The 17,296-nt window shown below is 35.1% G+C and overlaps 2 protein-coding genes across 8 annotated transcripts in view; one reads left to right on the top strand and one right to left on the bottom strand.

Moving 5' to 3' along the window:
- Nucleotides 1–16,310, bottom strand: part of poc1a (POC1 centriolar protein A) — a 60,731-nt gene extending 44,421 nt beyond the window's left edge. For 2 of the 7 annotated variants that reach the window (XM_024269414.2, XM_024269416.2), the window contains exons 1-9: nucleotides 14,377–16,306; nucleotides 10,913–10,997; nucleotides 10,652–10,823; nucleotides 10,355–10,534; nucleotides 9,701–9,808; nucleotides 9,315–9,430; nucleotides 7,694–7,827; nucleotides 2,229–2,297; nucleotides 1,944–2,093 (exon numbers count right to left, since the gene is read on the bottom strand). In XM_024269414.2, coding sequence (XP_024125182.1) covers nucleotides 1,944–2,093; nucleotides 2,229–2,297; nucleotides 7,694–7,827; nucleotides 9,315–9,430; nucleotides 9,701–9,808; nucleotides 10,355–10,534; nucleotides 10,652–10,823; nucleotides 10,913–10,997; nucleotides 14,377–14,391 — 1,029 coding nt within the window. In that variant the 5' untranslated portion in view covers nucleotides 14,392–16,306. Of the gene's footprint in view, nucleotides 1–1,943; nucleotides 2,094–2,228; nucleotides 2,298–7,693; nucleotides 7,828–9,314; nucleotides 9,431–9,700; nucleotides 9,809–10,354; nucleotides 10,535–10,651; nucleotides 10,824–10,912; nucleotides 10,998–14,376 lie in introns of all 7 variants that reach the window. The other 5 variants (XM_024269410.2, XM_024269413.2, XM_024269417.2 and 2 more) reach the window with 5 other exon arrangements.
- On the top strand, nucleotides 11,935–12,744 carry b9d2 (B9 domain containing 2). Its single transcript, XM_024269420.2, has one exon. It carries the CDS (start codon nucleotides 12,061–12,063, stop codon nucleotides 12,586–12,588), a length of 528 nt encoding a protein of 175 aa, XP_024125188.1. The 5' UTR covers nucleotides 11,935–12,060; the 3' UTR covers nucleotides 12,589–12,744.
- Nucleotides 16,311–17,296: the final 986 nt, after the last annotated feature.

Here is a 17,296-nt window from a genome sequence, read left to right as displayed (position 1 = left end):
GTTTGCTGGCAGTGATGTCCAAGCACCCCCCCCAACAAGGGTCCTAGGAAACAAACCTAAAACAAGGGTTTTAGGTTTGTTTTTAATTGCAAGGCGCTCTGAGCTGCAACACATGAAAAGTGCTTTTAAAAAATAAAGATTGAGTGATACGTTCAATTTGCTGAATAATAACCAAACAAGGTCAGATTAAATCCAGGCTTTCTTTCTGTTCTGCCAAATGTCAATATGAGATATGGAAAAGTTTTGAAATGAATGTTAAAGCTGATCACCACTGCATTTACTGGAGGTGAAAATTACCTGGCTGTTTATCACATTGATTTAGTTTCGGAGCCCCATTTTAGCCCCATCACATTGAGAAAAGCTTAAAAATTTACAATTTGAACTTTTAGCAAGACTAGAAACTGAACATTGGAATCCATTAGACACCAGTTTTCCTGAACACTATTATGCTCCATTCATAGAGGGCATGTTGTTTATTTTAGTAAATTTCTTAATATAAAGATACACATTCTTTCCACCATTACATTAATCCACAGTCATTTCTGTTGAACTAATGATGCTACAAATTAACATGAAAATGACCACATTTCAGCGAGCGGGTGACATTTTCTTCATCTCTGCTTTCTCTGAGGCAAATGAAAACTGTAGCAGTGAAGGAGGTAAAAGTACTGTCATTAATAATACATTCTGGTCTAATCATTTATATATGGAAATGAAAATCTAAGACGTTTGTGCTTCTAGATGTGTCTGTTATCATGCATTAACTGACTGTACAGGCAGAGAGGAAGCAATGAGCAAAAGAAACATTAGTACTAGAAAAATACACTATGATTTGGATGAGTTTATGTAGTTTTAGAAAACAATTAGCATGTTTTAATAAAAAGAAATTAAACTTAAAATATATATGTATTTTTAAAATGACTTTAATATACATTTCTTTTAGAAAAATAAACACAATAAAAGACGTGTTCATTTAGTATTACACTTGTTATAATGAATTCATTTTCCATTTGTCTTCAAGTTTTCTCAAAAACACTATTTTTCATTGAAGAGGTTAAGTAAGGCCCTACAGAAATGGAATTTCTTAGAAGAATCCAATTTCTGTTTTAGCACAACAGAAGCAGAAATTCTCAGAAGAGAACGTGTTTCATTAGTCTACTCATTTCTCTTCATAAGATCTGGCTCCCCATACTTGAATCATTTTCGAAAAGTCCTCTGAAATAAAGAGTAGAGGAGTGATTAGGTCCATTAGGGATTCTGTTCTTACAGCAAACAGAAAAAAAGATGTTTGACAAAGAAAAGAAAAAGATTCCAGAAATCACATAAAAAATCAAATGTGTCATAGACAATAACATGTCTTGAACTCATTGTTTGTCACTTTAAAGTCGATGCCACATTGACATTATAACAATTTAGAAGGAGCTCTTACAAACACTTGTTTCCAAGAAAATTCCCTTCATATGTAAAAACAAATGTAATAACTTTGATAGGACTTGTTGAAACATTTTTCTATTTATTTCTCATTGTAGAATTAAATTCTTACTACTAGTAATTTCACATTTAAAGCATTTATTGGTAGCGTGTGATGTGAATAAAATGTTCTAAAGATTGACGAATGATCACTTTAATATTAATATTCACATTATATCACAAGGACTGCACACTTGTCATATGAACAGCACTAACAAGCTTCTTGCTCAGGGATCAGGATTTTGGAGGGTAAAAAGAAGAAAAAAATAATACAACATGCCTCATCTACTTCACCCTTGTGTGCTATATAACTGTACACTACAGCATGACACCCGCAGCATGCCCATAGAAAAATGTGCATGAATACTTTTGCTCTATGGACTCACAGAGGGGTCTGTGGCTTTCAACTGTCCTTTTAAATAAAAATAATTTAAAAAAATTAATTGTTATAGTGAGAATGACTCTGGACTTACCTGATAGTGAAGCACAGATGGGTCAGAGTTGGGAGGAAAGCGAGCCGAGGAGCTGCTCGTTGGTGGCCTGACTCTGGATGTGCCTTTCTGTTGCACTTTGACCCCATTGCTGGGCTTGATGCTGTCAAAGTTACTCTTCCACACCATCACCTGTGAACAGGCTGGACGTTTAGCTTATGCTTCGATATTGAAAGGATTAAAAAAAAAGAAAAAGATGCAGGAATAAAAGAAAATGTGTTAAAGACAGAGATAGTTTTTACATCAAATGTAAATGTTAGATTTCACCTGCTCATCAGCTCCTCCAGAAGAAAAGTAGTCCCCTGTCCGAGAAAAGGCCACACAGGTAACTGAACTCTGGAGCAAAGGAAATAGGAGATTAAACATTATTGGTTTCTTACAGTTAAAATTTGAACGCGTTTTGTAAATAATAGCTTCCCACGATGGAAAAATATTCTTATATGACAGTGTTTATATTCTTTGATTTAGAATCGACTAGAATTACATTGATCGTGTTAATGGTTAAAAAGTTACAGCATGTTAAAGACTTTGTGTTTAAGTGACACATCAGGTGTAAAGGGTTAACTGATTAGTAAACTATAGTTTAGCTGAAAATGCATACAATATTAGGGCTGGGTATTCATAATAATTTCCAGAAAAAATTTGATTCGATTCACAAGAGCCTGAATCGATATGATTTTTTTCAATTTTTCGATCCTCTCAATTTGATTAAATTTTGAGTTTACACATTTATTAAGAAATACATTAATAATCTACAATATGTTTTTAATATATTTATATTAATCTGACACAGTTCATGTACTGTAAAATGAATTAGTAAAATAATGAGGAAAAGGAGAAGTTCTAACAAAAATGTTCAGATCATTAACATTGTAAACATTGTTCTGCTTCTCCTGGAGGGCGTTTCTGTTTGGCCACTAGGTGGCGATTGTGCTATAGCATTGCACCTTATTCCACAAGAAGAAGACGGTATGAAGAAAAAACTGTTTTAGACCACAAATGGTTAGTTTAAAAATATTTCCTTAAAAGAGTTTGGAAAATTCATACCTTTTAGTTTATAAAGATGTTCATTTAGTCAGCAATGTATGTTTACGTTGACCAAGCGTTAGCATTAGCCGGCCTATGAGAAATTTCATTAAACATTAGCATCAAGCTAGCAGACTTTACCTTTATGTGCTAAATCAATTTATATTTTTATGAATCTATTGATATGTTGAGGTTAAATCGATTCAAATCGAATAATGGATTTTATCAACCCAACCCTATACTATCAAATCTATCAAATGCTTCACAATTTGTATCCAAAACCAAACATTTGACTGGTTGTTTCTTTTTGCTGTTGACTAAAAGACACTGTTGATGCACAAATTCTTTAAAAACAACATCTTCTAACAATAACCTTCAATCATTTTTTTCTCTCAAACGTAATTTCAACACTAAACATCCTTTGATTCAGATGAAAACCTTACACACAGACATAATTACATCCTCCTGCAGGAAAAGCTGTGGCGATGTAGGTGTTAATGTAAATGAGTGGGAGTAAACAACATAATTGCAGAACATGAAGACATATTTTGCAAACACATTTATTGTTGTTGCACATCACATCTAAAGGCAAGACGTGTTTTGAGAGTTTCAGACATGCTACAGAGTTTGATGCAACAATAACCGTGCCTTTAATTAATTCAGTGATATAAAATGCTGCTTACAGCAGAAGTTGCTGTCAGGTTGGGGTTGTTTACAGGGGGCTGGAATATGAGGGGCTACACAGGAGCAATCAATGATAACCAAAGACGATGACTTGTGGAAATCCTCTAACCTCCAAAAGCGACTTAGGCCGGAGTCTTCATCCCCTCCCCGACTGTGTTCAAAGAGAAGATGAAGAGCATGACAAAAGACTGGAAAAGAAATAAACAACGAGGTTTCTGTGTCCCGTGGCTGATGCCCAGACAGGCGCGGCTGGGTGAGAAATGGTTTCCCAGAAGCACCTGAGAGAAGCAGACGGTGTCACTATGGCAACGCGACAGCCTGACAGACAGCATGTTCTGTCTCTGCTCTGACTAATGCATGCTGCCATGCTGGCACTTAGCATGGCCACACGCACATACATGTGCCTGCGCACACAGCAACGGACCCGACGGGCACATTTTGTCTTCTGACAAATGAACAGCAATGGCAAAAAACGAGACGGGTCCACATGGTGCTGTCTACAGAGGAGCAATGAAGAAATAGTATGACTCTTCATTTTGGTTTGTGTCTTTTTATCTGTCTGGATCTCTGTGTTCATTTTAGGGGACAAAACTGTTAAAATGTGCATTGGAAGGACATAAACTAGTCTCACTAAGCAAGAATAGCGATAGATCTTAACTAAGGTACAACAAATAATAACAGTGTAAGTAAAAAAAAACTATTGAACTACTCCAGCAACACATGAACCCACAGACAGGAGATCCACATAGAGCTACAGACAGCAGGAATCATGGGATATTCTGTGACTTCCATCATTCATCTTGACGTTTTCTACACATTGTTTTCTAAACAAAGATGTGTAATTTAGATTATTGTAACAATTTCAGGTCAAAGTCCTCCAATTTTAAGTTCAAGTCCCACTCCGATCATCTTTTGATCGATTACAAAAGTGTACCAAGTGATTATGATTGGGACATAGTTTATGCAGAGCGGCAGTAACTCATTAGAAGTTTGCTTCTGAGCTGTGAGCGGGACTGTTGGAGCCACTGACTGTATAAGAGAGAACTGGACACAGCGAGTGTGACATCACCCATAGAAAAGGCATTACTTGTAGTTCCAACTAAATTAAGTCAATTCGCCATTTTTCCTGTATTGTGGATTCCGCCATGTCAGAACCAGACAACATTATTAAGAGCTGATTGGTCCGAGCCGGTCTGAGTCAGCGTTTCTATGGCCCAGTCTAAATTCCTCCCTTCTCCTCCATTTGAAGGGGCATTTTGACTGCAAGTGTGTCCGGATTTTTCTTTTTTTTTGTTTTTTTAAGCCGACCTCCGAGCAGAGGGATACAAAGTCCCCAATCGTGAGGGTAAACGGCGACGAGCTGTGAAGCGCTTTTCTTCTCGTGGGTGCGCTCTGAATCACAGATGTTTACATTTAAATGTAAGGAATGACTTTTTGTTGTACAATGACATTTTTAAAGTTATAAAACCAATGTTGTTATGTATATTTGAGCGCTGGAAGCTCGGTGCTAAAGCTAGTAGACTGGCGAACGAAAGTGGTGTCCGAAATACGAGACACTATTTTTTCATAACTCTCTGTTTGGAGGGTTAAATGAAGGGGAAGGGAGAAGGGAAGAATTCGGATCGGGCCTATGGCATATTGGGAGCCCACACCCCTTCTACTGAAAGCGTGCTCACAAGAATTGGTCTAACAAACGCTTTGAACATTCAAGGTGGGGGCCAGCGGGCACCACGTGCTTCTACTGAGGCATCTGATTGGCCAGTTTGTTAGGTCTGGGTTAGTAAAATCGATTTGAATCGATTTAACCTTAATAGATAATCGATTAATAAAAAATATAAATCAATTTAGCACATAAAGCTCAAGTCTGCTAGCTTGATACTAAGTTGAAAGGAATTTCCCATAGGACGGCTAATGCTAACGCTCAGTCGACCTAAACATACATTGCTGACTAAATGAACATCTTTATTTACTCAGAGGAATGAACTTCTCAAACTCTTTTAAATGAATATTTTTTAAAGTAAGCATTTGTGGTCTAAGGCAGCATTTTTTGCTCATACTGTCTTCTTCTTGTGGAATAAGGTGTAAAGCCATATCTGAATCGCCACCTAGTGGCCAAACAGAAACGCCCTCCAGGAGAAGCAAAACAATGTTTACAATGTTAATGATTTGATCATTTTTGTTAGAACTTTTCCTTTTGAGAAACCATGTAACAATGTATGCTATTAACAATCTCATTAATTCACTAATACATTTTACAGTATGTGAACGGTATCAGATTAATATAAATATAATCATATCATATAGTAGATTATAAATGTATTTCTAAACAAATGTGCCTAAATGTTCAAACTCAAAACTGAATTGAATTAAAGAATTGAAAGAATTAAAAAAAATTCTGAATCAATCCAAGCTCTTGTGAATTGAATCATTTCTGGAAATTATAATCAATACCCAGCCCTACAGTTTATCACTTACATAACTTACAAATGATAAAATATATAATGAATAAAAATTAAGGTTAGGACAAACATGTTAAAAAGAGGGGCCATACTAAGAATGGTTATTCTGACAAACAAAATGACTGAGTGATAGCTGTTTATTTTTAAATAGAAGTCTATGGGATTTTGGCTCTCGGGGACATGCGAAGGGGGAGGGATTACTCAGTCCAGTTCTCATAAACAGTCAATGGTTGAAGCGGAACAAGAGCTTCTGGCCTCTCCAGCGTATTTTTAACATCACTAATAAACTTCTTTTTTTTTGTCTGCTCCTGATTTACAACTATTTTAATAAAAGAAATACTTAAAAATGTAAGGTATTTTTATACATATATACAACATCATTAGAAAAATATTGAAAATACAATTTTCATTGGAGTGGCTCTATAATGCAACCTCAACCTATGAATAAAAGATAAGAATTAAACTATAAAGATAGTAGAAAAGAAAGCATGTAAATATATGTAAATTCAAAAATACTGATTTGTGAATGAAAGGAAGCTCAAATAAATCAGAAGAACGATAAAAAAAAACTATGCAAACACACTTTAATGCTAAAAAAGACTCTGTTATTATGCATTATTATGCTTTTTTTATTCAATCTACAGATTTGTGTGCTTTTCCTTTTTCACAGCATAACACATTCACACAAAACATAAACACCTTAACCTACAAACAACACGGAGCAGATGGGGTTCCCTCAAATCTCCAGCAATGCGGCAGGACACACAATTAGCACTCCAAGTGATCCCAGCACCAACAGATTGGAAATGTCACAACAGAGCCAAAAGGAACAACAACACAAAGTGAGAAAGTATAGGAGATGACAAATACGGAGGTGAGAAACAACACGTGACAAAATGTTTTTTGTTTTTTTTTGTATTCCAAACATAGATCCGTCTCAGGATGCTGCTGGAGGTAAAAAGGTGATGGAGACAAAAAATAAATTAAAAAAACAAGCCACCAGTGCAGGTGGATGGATAAAGAGCTGAACCATGTGTGGTACTGGCAAGCCACCAATTTCCACAACAAGCCACCAAGCCAGTCCATCAGCTGTTCAAACAGACAGAAACAGTCAGTCTGCCACCCAGCCAGCCACTCAGCCCAGCCAGAGCATGACTACATCAAATGTGGGGCAAAGACAAGACGAAGGATCCAATCCAAGATGGAGGGAGGAAAATAAGAATCATTTGGAAAAACGGTCCAAGCTAAATAAAAGACAGAAAAAAAACTGAGACAGAAGTGAGAAGAAAGAGAGGATCCAGTGGAACGGGGGCAGGAGCTCTGTTGTGTTTCCTTCCAACAGTCCTGAGATGAGTCACCGCGAGTGGGCTGCTAGCTCAGCAGCCAAGTATTAAAATATACCACATACAAAAAAAAGGCATCAGATGCGCACACATAAACACACATCAGATGGTAAACTCAAAGAGAGCACGACTGTCCACACTGAATCCTCGTGCGCACTTCCCTGGAGCAGGGATGACCTGTCCTGACTCAGACTGGAAGAAGTTTGCTTTTTTTTTTTACCTGGTGTCCGTGTAGCGTGTACAGTAGTTTTCCCTCTAAAAGATCCAATATTTTCATTGTAGAATCGCTGGAGGCCGTGATGAGAAAGTTACCAGCAGGATGGAAAGACAAACTGTTCACCACGCCACTGTGGACTACAAGAGAAGAAGTTTGTTATGAGGGAGATTTAACAGTTTCTATGATAAAATTGTTACAAAAAGAGCTTATTTTTGCCTTTTCTGTCATATTGAAAATGAACGAACCCTTTCAATATAAAATATAATAAATATGCTTTAAAATTAACAAAAAAACAGATATATTCTTATTTTTTTCTTATTAAGTGTATTAAAAAAATTAAAAACAACTTTGCAAACTTTGCTAATAATTAAATAAAACTAAGTCAAAGTTTTACATTTGAATGGCAAAAGTGCAGGACAAAAAAAAGGAAGATGAACCAAGCATGATTTAAAATTAAAATTCAATTTAAAGTTATAAACATTGAAAACATTTTAAAATCAATTTAGAAAACTGTTAGGTGTGAAATTTAAATAATTAAGCGACTAACATCATTCAGGATTAGTGTTTTGACCACAAACAGATTAATTAAAGGTTGTTACTGATGTACACCAAAAATAAATGAATAAATAATTTAAAACACGGTAGGTAACACTTTATTTTGAAACTCCTTTTCAGCTTCTCTCATTTTCAAGTTTCATTTGATTTCAAAATTTTAAAGATTTTTAAAAAACGGTCAGATAATTGAAAATGCAATAGCTCCCTCTGCTGGCCAATTAGTGTTGGAACATGATTATATACTATATATTATATATTTCATTTATTGTGATGTATTCTGATTTATCTGTTAGATATTTTACTGCAGACTGATTTTGCGATTTTATGATGTTTTTTAATGATGTTCTTAATTTGTCCATTTTTTAAACTTTCTTCTTCCTTTTAATGTGAAACACTTTGGTACACTGAAAAGGGTTGTAAAATGCTATATAAATAAAGTTCATTCATTCCTTCATTCATTCATGTACTTGAACTGTGTCTCGCTGAGAACAAAAACTTCTACAACCTTTCAGTCTCTAGACTAGAGAGTACCAAATAATAATAAAAACTGTGTGAAGGTACACTGAAACTGTAATAGTACTCGATGTGTAATTTATTTTTTTCAAGTTTTTCTCTGTCATGAGCAATTTTACATAATTTAAGGTAAAAGCTTTGAGATATAATTTTTTGCTCTCTATTAGAAATTCAAGGCCGCTGTTGCAGGAGCTAAAATTATTTGAATTTTTGTGTGATAAGAACCACAAATGTGATAATCTTCTGTTTCTAGTGGCAAACTCAAGTCTTCTGATCAGTTTTCTGGCATTTGTGCTCCTTGTTTATTCTGAAAAAAGCATCAAGAATAAAAGTAAACAAAACCAAGACGGTCAGAGCCTTCTTTTAACGCTCATATAACTTCATATGAACTGTTGGAATCAATTGTGATCAAGTAATTTTTCTACTTTTCTAACCAAGAAAATTGATTTTTCTATTTTTCCACAATAATTGCATATTTGCAATTAATAATGCATTAAAACTGGATTCAAAATGTAGCTTTGATTCATCATGAGATACAGTTGGGACAGGCCTTTACCTTGGTAGTGCTGAAGCATCTTATAGGTTCTGATGTCCCAAACCTTAACAGAGCTGTCAGTACTCGCTGCAGCAATGCATGTTCCACTGGGGTGGAAGTCAACATGGTTTGCATAACTGGATAGGGAAAAAATAGTCCTTCAAGTTCAAACAAAAGTGGAAAACGTATGACAACAATTTTTACTGTTTAAATGCACAAAAAAAATCAAATTCAATGTAAATTTGTGGCACATTTTGAAAGCTTTTTGAAACTTTACAACAAAGTTAAGAAAAATCCACACTTAATATTTGTAATAATATAATTCTGAGTGAATAATTAAACGGAAGAAGCACATATGTAAAAAAATAAAGAACTTCTGCAATAATTCGTCCCCACAGATCACTCACCCAGCATGTTCAAAGAAAGAATGAATGCACTCTCTGCTGTTTTTGTCCCACAGTTTAATCGTCTTATCGTCGCTGCATGATACAATCAAACGGTCGTCTGGAGAAAATCTGAAACAAAAATTCAGATCAGAAACTAGTGGAAACCATATTTTAGCTGTTTTAGTTTGAAGGCTATAGATCGAGTTATTTACATTCACAAGCAAAAAATAAGCCAGAATACAGCCTGAGTTTTAGGAAGTAAGAACCAATCAGGTTGTTAAATGCTCCTCATTAACAAATAATCAGAAATGGAGAAAAAGTTGCTGCATTAAGGCGTGTGTTGTTAATTCAATGCCAAAAAGGGCATTAGCAATGTAATTAAACCGATTAAAAAAAGGAATTTGAGGTTCTATAATGAGATAAACTTATTATAATCTGTAAATATTTTAAGCAGTTCAGCATCATAACTCAATAAATATAATTCATAACAACACAAATGAATGGAAACTAATAAGCTATGAGGTTTTTACTAACGTAGAAATAGTAGGGGTGGTTTCAACTCAAGTTTTGATGACTAAAATGGCACTTTTCTTATGTCTTGCCTTGAAATTAAGTCAAAATTAAGTCTCCTAATATTATAATTGATGATGAATCCATCAGCAGTGTGTCTCTTACTTGGCACATCGGACCCAGTTGACGTGCTGGTTGAAGGAGAAGAGAAACTTCTGCCTGTGAACGGTCCACACTTTGATGGTCTTATCGTCAGAGGCTGTTACCAGAGTCTGTCCATCCTCAGAAAAGTTAACACAACGCACAGTGGCAGTGTGAGCCCTGAACTCTGTTGAGTCAGCCTTCCTGCACACACAACATGACCAAAAATGTGAAAAACTCAGTTTTCTTAAATAGATTTGAGCGGCATGCTATTACTTTAATTTTGTTACTTTGATGAGGTAAATTAAAAAAAAAACCTACATGCTGGGAACCCAAAGACGCACAGTCTTGTCTCTGGAGGCTGAAGCCACCATGTGACCTGATGGAGAAAACTGCACACACATGACTGCGTCTTTGTGGCCATCAAAGCGATACGCTCGCATCTGAGGTTTCATGTTCCAGATCATAACACATGAGTCCACAGAACCTGTGGCTGAGAGAGATTAAAAAACACAGGCAAGAGAGAACAATACTTTAACAATAGGGACACATTTAAGAAAAAATGAAGGAACAGATAGCTACCGATCTGTTTCATGTTGCAACTGAAATCCACGCTCGTCACTGCACTCCTGTGACCCTTGAAATGCCTCTCCAGGGTTGGATCAGACTATTTGAAAGAAAACAGAGAGAAAACCAACTCCGCTCAATGGTATTGTAACTAAATAAGCAAAAATGTATTTTAATCATCCAAAAAATAAGTTTGTTGTAATAGCTTACAACTTTGAAAATATTATCTGGGGGATCCTTAAACTAAAATCCATTACTATAAAACGACAATGAGATTAAGTTGAGTTTTAGAACTCAATTTAAAACTATTATTATAGTTCAACATGTGATTTTGGTCTGCTTTTACCTTCAACTTTTTATGTTTTTATCTTCACTTTTTTATGCTTGTATTCACACAATTACTAAATTGTTAACAGATTTTATTATGTCAGGTTTTAATGTATGTACAGTAATTTATTTAATTTTTATTTGTATGAGGAAACCAAGTTAACAAAATAATGAAAATAATAAAATTAAAGAAATATAGATGTATACAAAACACCAAAGTTTGTTCTTCCTCTTGATCACAATAAAATAAATAATCATAGTTAAGTTTACTATGACTCTACGTCCTAACTGGTGATATAATAATTAATTTTACTGATAAATGAAAAAGTACGGGTACAAACTAAAGCACTATTTCCTTGTAGCATTCTATTTGCTCTAATAGCTTATAAGGTTAAAAAAAAATCACAGTATTTACAATACAAAAGTGTAGGTTCTCTAGAGTCAGAACAAGAATCCAAAAACACATGACAATTTTACCCTGAGTTCAGTCTTTCAGGATACAAATTCCTATTTTTTATGGTTACACATTAGGTCGCCTTTTGACGCAATTGCCTCCCCCAAAAATTAAATGTGGTTATAAGCCAAGACACGCTAGTGTTACCCCACAGGTTAACAATTATTGAGTTTTTAAATAATCTGCTAAACACCTTAGGATGCGCCGCCTGACAGTCAATAATGAGGGTTCTTCTTGGTGCTAAAGGCAGGGCGCTGTGTTGCTACGGAGACGCGAGCTGTGGCTCTGTGGTGTTGCTAGCCGTTAAGCTAGCTACTTCGGACGGAGGGTGGAGGCGGCTTTTCTTTAGTCGTATGTTTCAGACAAATAAGTCTGTTGTGGCATGGCAGAGCTGCATATTATAGGACAAATCGTCGGGGCCAGAGGCTTTCCGCAAAATAGTCTGTTTTGCAAATGGGGAGTTCATACTGGAGGAGCATGGCGGCTTCTCTCCGGGCTGAAGGAGGGCCAGACCCAAGTGGACATCCCCCAAACCGGGGACATGGCCTACTGGAGTCACCCCATCGATCTTCAGTTCACGACTAAAGGCCTGCAGGGTTGGCCGAAGCTACACATCCAAGTGTGGCACCAGGACTCGTTCGGACGCTGCCAGCTGTACGGTTACGGATACTGCCACGTCCCGTGCAGCCCCGGACACCACCGGATAAAGTGTGTGACGTGGAGGCCGCTCGGTTCCTGGCAGGAACAAATCACGCAGATGTTTGTTGGCGGAGGTCCTCAACTCCGCAGCCCCGACCTCATATACAGCGGAGCGGACAGATACAGACTACAGACCGAGGCGATGGGAACTGTGGAGCTGGAGCTCGGAGTTATCATGAGACACTTTGACAAATATGGAGTCGAGAGCTGATGCATAACACGGAAACATTCTGATAAACGCATACATATTCAGCTGGCACGTGCTTTATATTTACAGACTACTTAGCTCAACCTTTTGTACGTTTCAAGTTATTGCATTTTTCACTCAAAATGCCAACACGTTTTAAATAAAATATTGTTTTCAATGTTTTTGTTTTAATATGTTTGACTTGGTTTTAATAATATTTTCCAGCAGTCTTCCCCTCATTTCCCTTTTTGAGACAGTTTTTTAATTAATCTACTAAACTGTTGATCTTGCTAATATCTAGTGTAAGATTTAACATAATATTGATTCTGATAAATTGATTATGGATAATAAAAACAAGTGATTCCCTCTAGAAAAGTAAGGAGCATTAGCAAACCTCACTGATCATTAAATCTGGGATGAAAAGGGGGCAACTATGATATTTATAGTTTAAAAATGTTTTACTTTAAAAAATAAAATCCCCCAAATAATATTTTTAAAGAATCTTTGAACTGTTGTAAAATACAGATTCAAAAGGTTTTGAACTCCTACTGTGATCATCTTTTGTAAAATTGTTCCCATTGGTCTTTTAATTATGATTATGCAATTTTTTTGTTTGCTTTTTGTTTTTTAGCCAAAAGAAAAAAAAAAAAACTTGGGTTGTTCTCTAGGACAGTAACTGCAGCACCTGCATGTAGTTTATTAGAATTTCACCTAAGTTGTGGGCATGGAGTACGTCTCCCCCCACTTCCCATCATTCGTCTGTTTACATGCTCTCCCGTTAGCTTACAGCCTCTCACACCTCAAACCTAGCATTACCAGTGCAACAAAAATGGCGAGCAATATTGGAGCTATCCAGCTGTACAGTTTTGAGTCAAGTACCAGCTCAAGCGAGGTCAACACAAAGAAATGTGGATGTATCAGAATGAAGCAGAGCAGGGACCTTATGGCTTCCGTAGTAGCTTCTTCTATCTTAAATCTACAAACTTTTTCTTACTCCATTTTTTTTTTGTCTGCTCCTGATTCATAACATTTGAATAAAGAAATACTCAGAAATGCACTTATATATATGTGTGTGTGTGTTTGGGTATGTGTCCCATCATGCTACAAGAATATGTTGAAACAACTAAAAAATAATTTTAATCGGAGTGGGTCTTTTTAAGAGTATAGATCGGTGGTATGATAACTAAATAATGTTGTTTTGATAAACAATCGTGGACCGGTATGCAAGTTTTCAGTCACAAAAACAAATTCATCAATATCACTGAAGTGCTAATTGTTTTGCAAATTTTCAGATATTGGGTGACACTGGAAATGTGTACAAAAATATTAAAATCATTAGAAGTTAATAACTAAGATATATGTAATTCATAAAGATGAAAAAATTGAATTTTACTGACATATCAAGTCTTGATTATGTGATACATGACATCAAGTTAAATTCACATTATATCTCTTTTAAAGATAATTAGTTGTGACTTTTGAGAAACTCGCAGCATAATTAATTTCATTAAGATGCAGTGTTATATAAAAATTATTGAGATTCTAATTGATTATTTTTTAGATATTTTGATTTTCACTTTTCTCATCAGCTGAAGTAGCTTTTCATGGGTTTCATCCCATTCCTTCATATATTTTTTGACAACGCTGATATTATACATATCTAACACTAGTGGGACTCAAAAAACAATTATTACGGATATTACAGTTCATTTAAATTAATTATGTCTGCTTAGAAATAAATGCAACAACTACAAATTAGAATCGTACTTCGCTGTAGCTGAGCTAGTAAAACTAACAAATAGCTAAACTTACCAAAGGGGAAGTCATTTTCCTTATGTCAAATTAAAAAGCATATATGTGAATAACTCGTGTCTGACAAGAAAATACACCCGTACTGTACGTCGTCGTTTTGGGAATTATAAACAAAAGCGTCTCGTTAGCTCAACAGTTTGCTGATGATAGCTTAAAGTTAGCTAGCAGTTGCTAACAACAAAGTTGAGTTTACGCGCCGCTATTGGGCGCTGAGCTGCTGCCACCGTTCTTAAAGGGACCGTCGATCAAAAAAAAAAATAGCCATGAAAATTACTCTTCAATTAAAAAAAATATCTAGCTGATATGGTTAAGAATTTAAAAAAGATACGGAGGTACAAATTTATTGTGACGAATGTTTTTACGCAGAAACAGTGATCAGAAAGTGTAGTTAACTATATTTGTCACTAGGGGGCAGCAGGTATCTATTTGGGGTTTTTGAAAATTGCCTTTAAAATATATATATTACACGGTTAAACTCTTTTTTTTCATTGATTTGTTTTCTTCACATTCAAATTGGCCTGTTTTGTCTTAAAAGTCTTAGTATCCTTTTGACTTTTTATAATTATATACATATATAAATATAATTTACGTATATAATCCTGTATTGTGACATACACTAATTATTGGGGATGCATTGTTTGACTGATTTTGTTACTGGGAATGTTTTGTAAAAAAAAAAAAATGTAAATAAAAAGTAAAGAAAATCAATGGCAAAATCAGTTATGATTCCCCAAAACAATGTTGATGACCTAAATGAGCAATTCCATGCATAACCACACCCGTTGACCATAACAGGGCTGACCTAACTTTACCAAAATCCCCTTGTGGGCTGTTTCAGCAATAATCTGACTTCGTCATGCACCACCAACAAGCTATTTATTCCATATTTGTGTGGTATTTCTTACAGTAATCATGTTGTTTCTACAGTATTTACACAATATGCAGTCATGTGTTTGTCTACGAGAAAAATCTTTAAAACTCCCTTTGATTGGGGATAAACTATATAAATTACACCGCTATTTATTTCCAAATATTCACTAATTTCCTTATGAACTTTTCCTGCAAAGACCTTTTCTTATCAATCTCATTATTCCCGTCTGTCATAATTTGCACCTTTCTTTTCTTCAAAGGAAAAAAAAAAGTTTATTGTTTAACGGTAAAATGGTCACATTTAAGATGCCAAGCTAATCTGATCGACTCACACCTGAAAGTTAATTTTTAAAAGTCAATTACTTCCTGCTAGTTCTTGGAAAAAAAAAATTGCAGCAAATGCGAAACATTTGGGGAAGGAAGTGGTTAAAGAATTAGCTGGAACCCTTCCGTATTTACTAGTAAAACATGGACACCACCACAGAGTCACACCTAATACAATACACATATGCACAAACACAAACACAAAAAAGGTTAAATATCTACTACTTAAAGGCCATGATTCAAAAAGTAATCATTGCATATTTTACAAGGGTTACATTTTACTGTAAATAAGACTCACAGAATCATTTCCTTTACAGTAAGGTTTAAAATCTTATCTGTTGTTTTTTTTATTTTTTTATTTTTTTTTTACAGTTTTGGACACCATCTGCATTTCCACACTGTCTTACAGTGATCCATAACCCCTGATGATGATATTCTCTCAGATTTAGTCATTTTAATACTCAATAGAAGGGAAGTAAAAATGTGATTACTATTTTACATTGTTCTTATGCCTTTTTATATGTTACAGAGGGGTTAAATGGTCCTATTTATCTGGTGATCTAACATCAACATAAGAAAATTAAGCATCAAAACTGAGTCAAAGTAAAAACTATGAATTAGCCTAAATTTAGCTTAGCATGAAAAAGAAAACAGGCACTTAAAACAAGGATTTGCTAGTCTATTTTCCATTCATAAACCCTAACTCTGCTGCTCTATTTCTCTATTCCTATTGAACATTCAATTATGGCGTTATCTTTTCATGTCTGCTTCTTTTTGCAAAGCTACGCAATGCCTGTTTATGAACATCACAGAGTGGCTCTAGAAAGAGAATCAAAGGGAAATTTCTATAATTTAAACATGTAGTTATGTCGGAGTAATAGTTAAACGAAAATAAATACTTCTTCATGCTGTTTACTTATTAAATTTCACTGTGAGATGTTGTACAATTCTCTGATCCAGCTAAACTTCATTCGATCAATCAACTTGTCTCTTATTAGCTTTTTTTTTCAGTCTTCAGGTCCGACATCAAACATAAACATTGTATTATAGGGATGATCTTGTAAACCTTGTCCAGTAGTTATTACGGCTGAACATGCCATTCATGAAAACTCTCTAAATCCACTGTTGGCTTCTAAACGTTTGTTCTCTGAAAAGGTATAGAAGTCTGAATCTGAAAATAAATGCACAATTTAAATCAAATTTAGAAAGAAAAAAATCCCAAATATCAAAAAATGCACACTAAATTTTGCAGAAATATACAAAACAAATACAAATTTACAGCAATTCCTTTTAAAAAGCTTTACATTTCTCAAACAAAGTTGAAGGAGGAAGTGTTGAAGCATCATGTGTATGTTTTACCATAACAGAACTGTGGTTTTATTTTTAGAAAGCCAGTCTACGCAATGAGAATGAGGAAAAGAGAAGAAAAAAAATCAACTGAGACAGCCCTGATTGTGAGTTTGCATTGTTTGTAGCTTAAACAAGGTGTGTCTTTGCAGACCAGTGGAAAAAATGGGGATTTTTTACATGTCAGGCAGCATTTAAAGTTAGACTAAGTTTGATAGCTTTAAATAGTTTTTTGTAGTGTGATAATGCATTTATGAAATATGAACGTTGGATGAAATTTGTAGAAAAAGTAGCACTTAAAAAAAAAAATTGTGCAATTGAGAGTAAAAACTCACAACAAGCTGCATGCAAAAAAAAATCTACTTCGCATATTTGTTCT

Source organism: Oryzias melastigma, linkage group LG5 (assembly GCF_002922805.2).
Source record: "Oryzias melastigma strain HK-1 linkage group LG5, ASM292280v2, whole genome shotgun sequence".
Classification (NCBI taxonomy): domain Eukaryota; kingdom Metazoa; phylum Chordata; class Actinopteri; order Beloniformes; family Adrianichthyidae; genus Oryzias; species Oryzias melastigma.
Note: the sequence above shows the minus strand (reverse complement) of the source record. Positions and strands in the feature narration are given on the sequence as shown.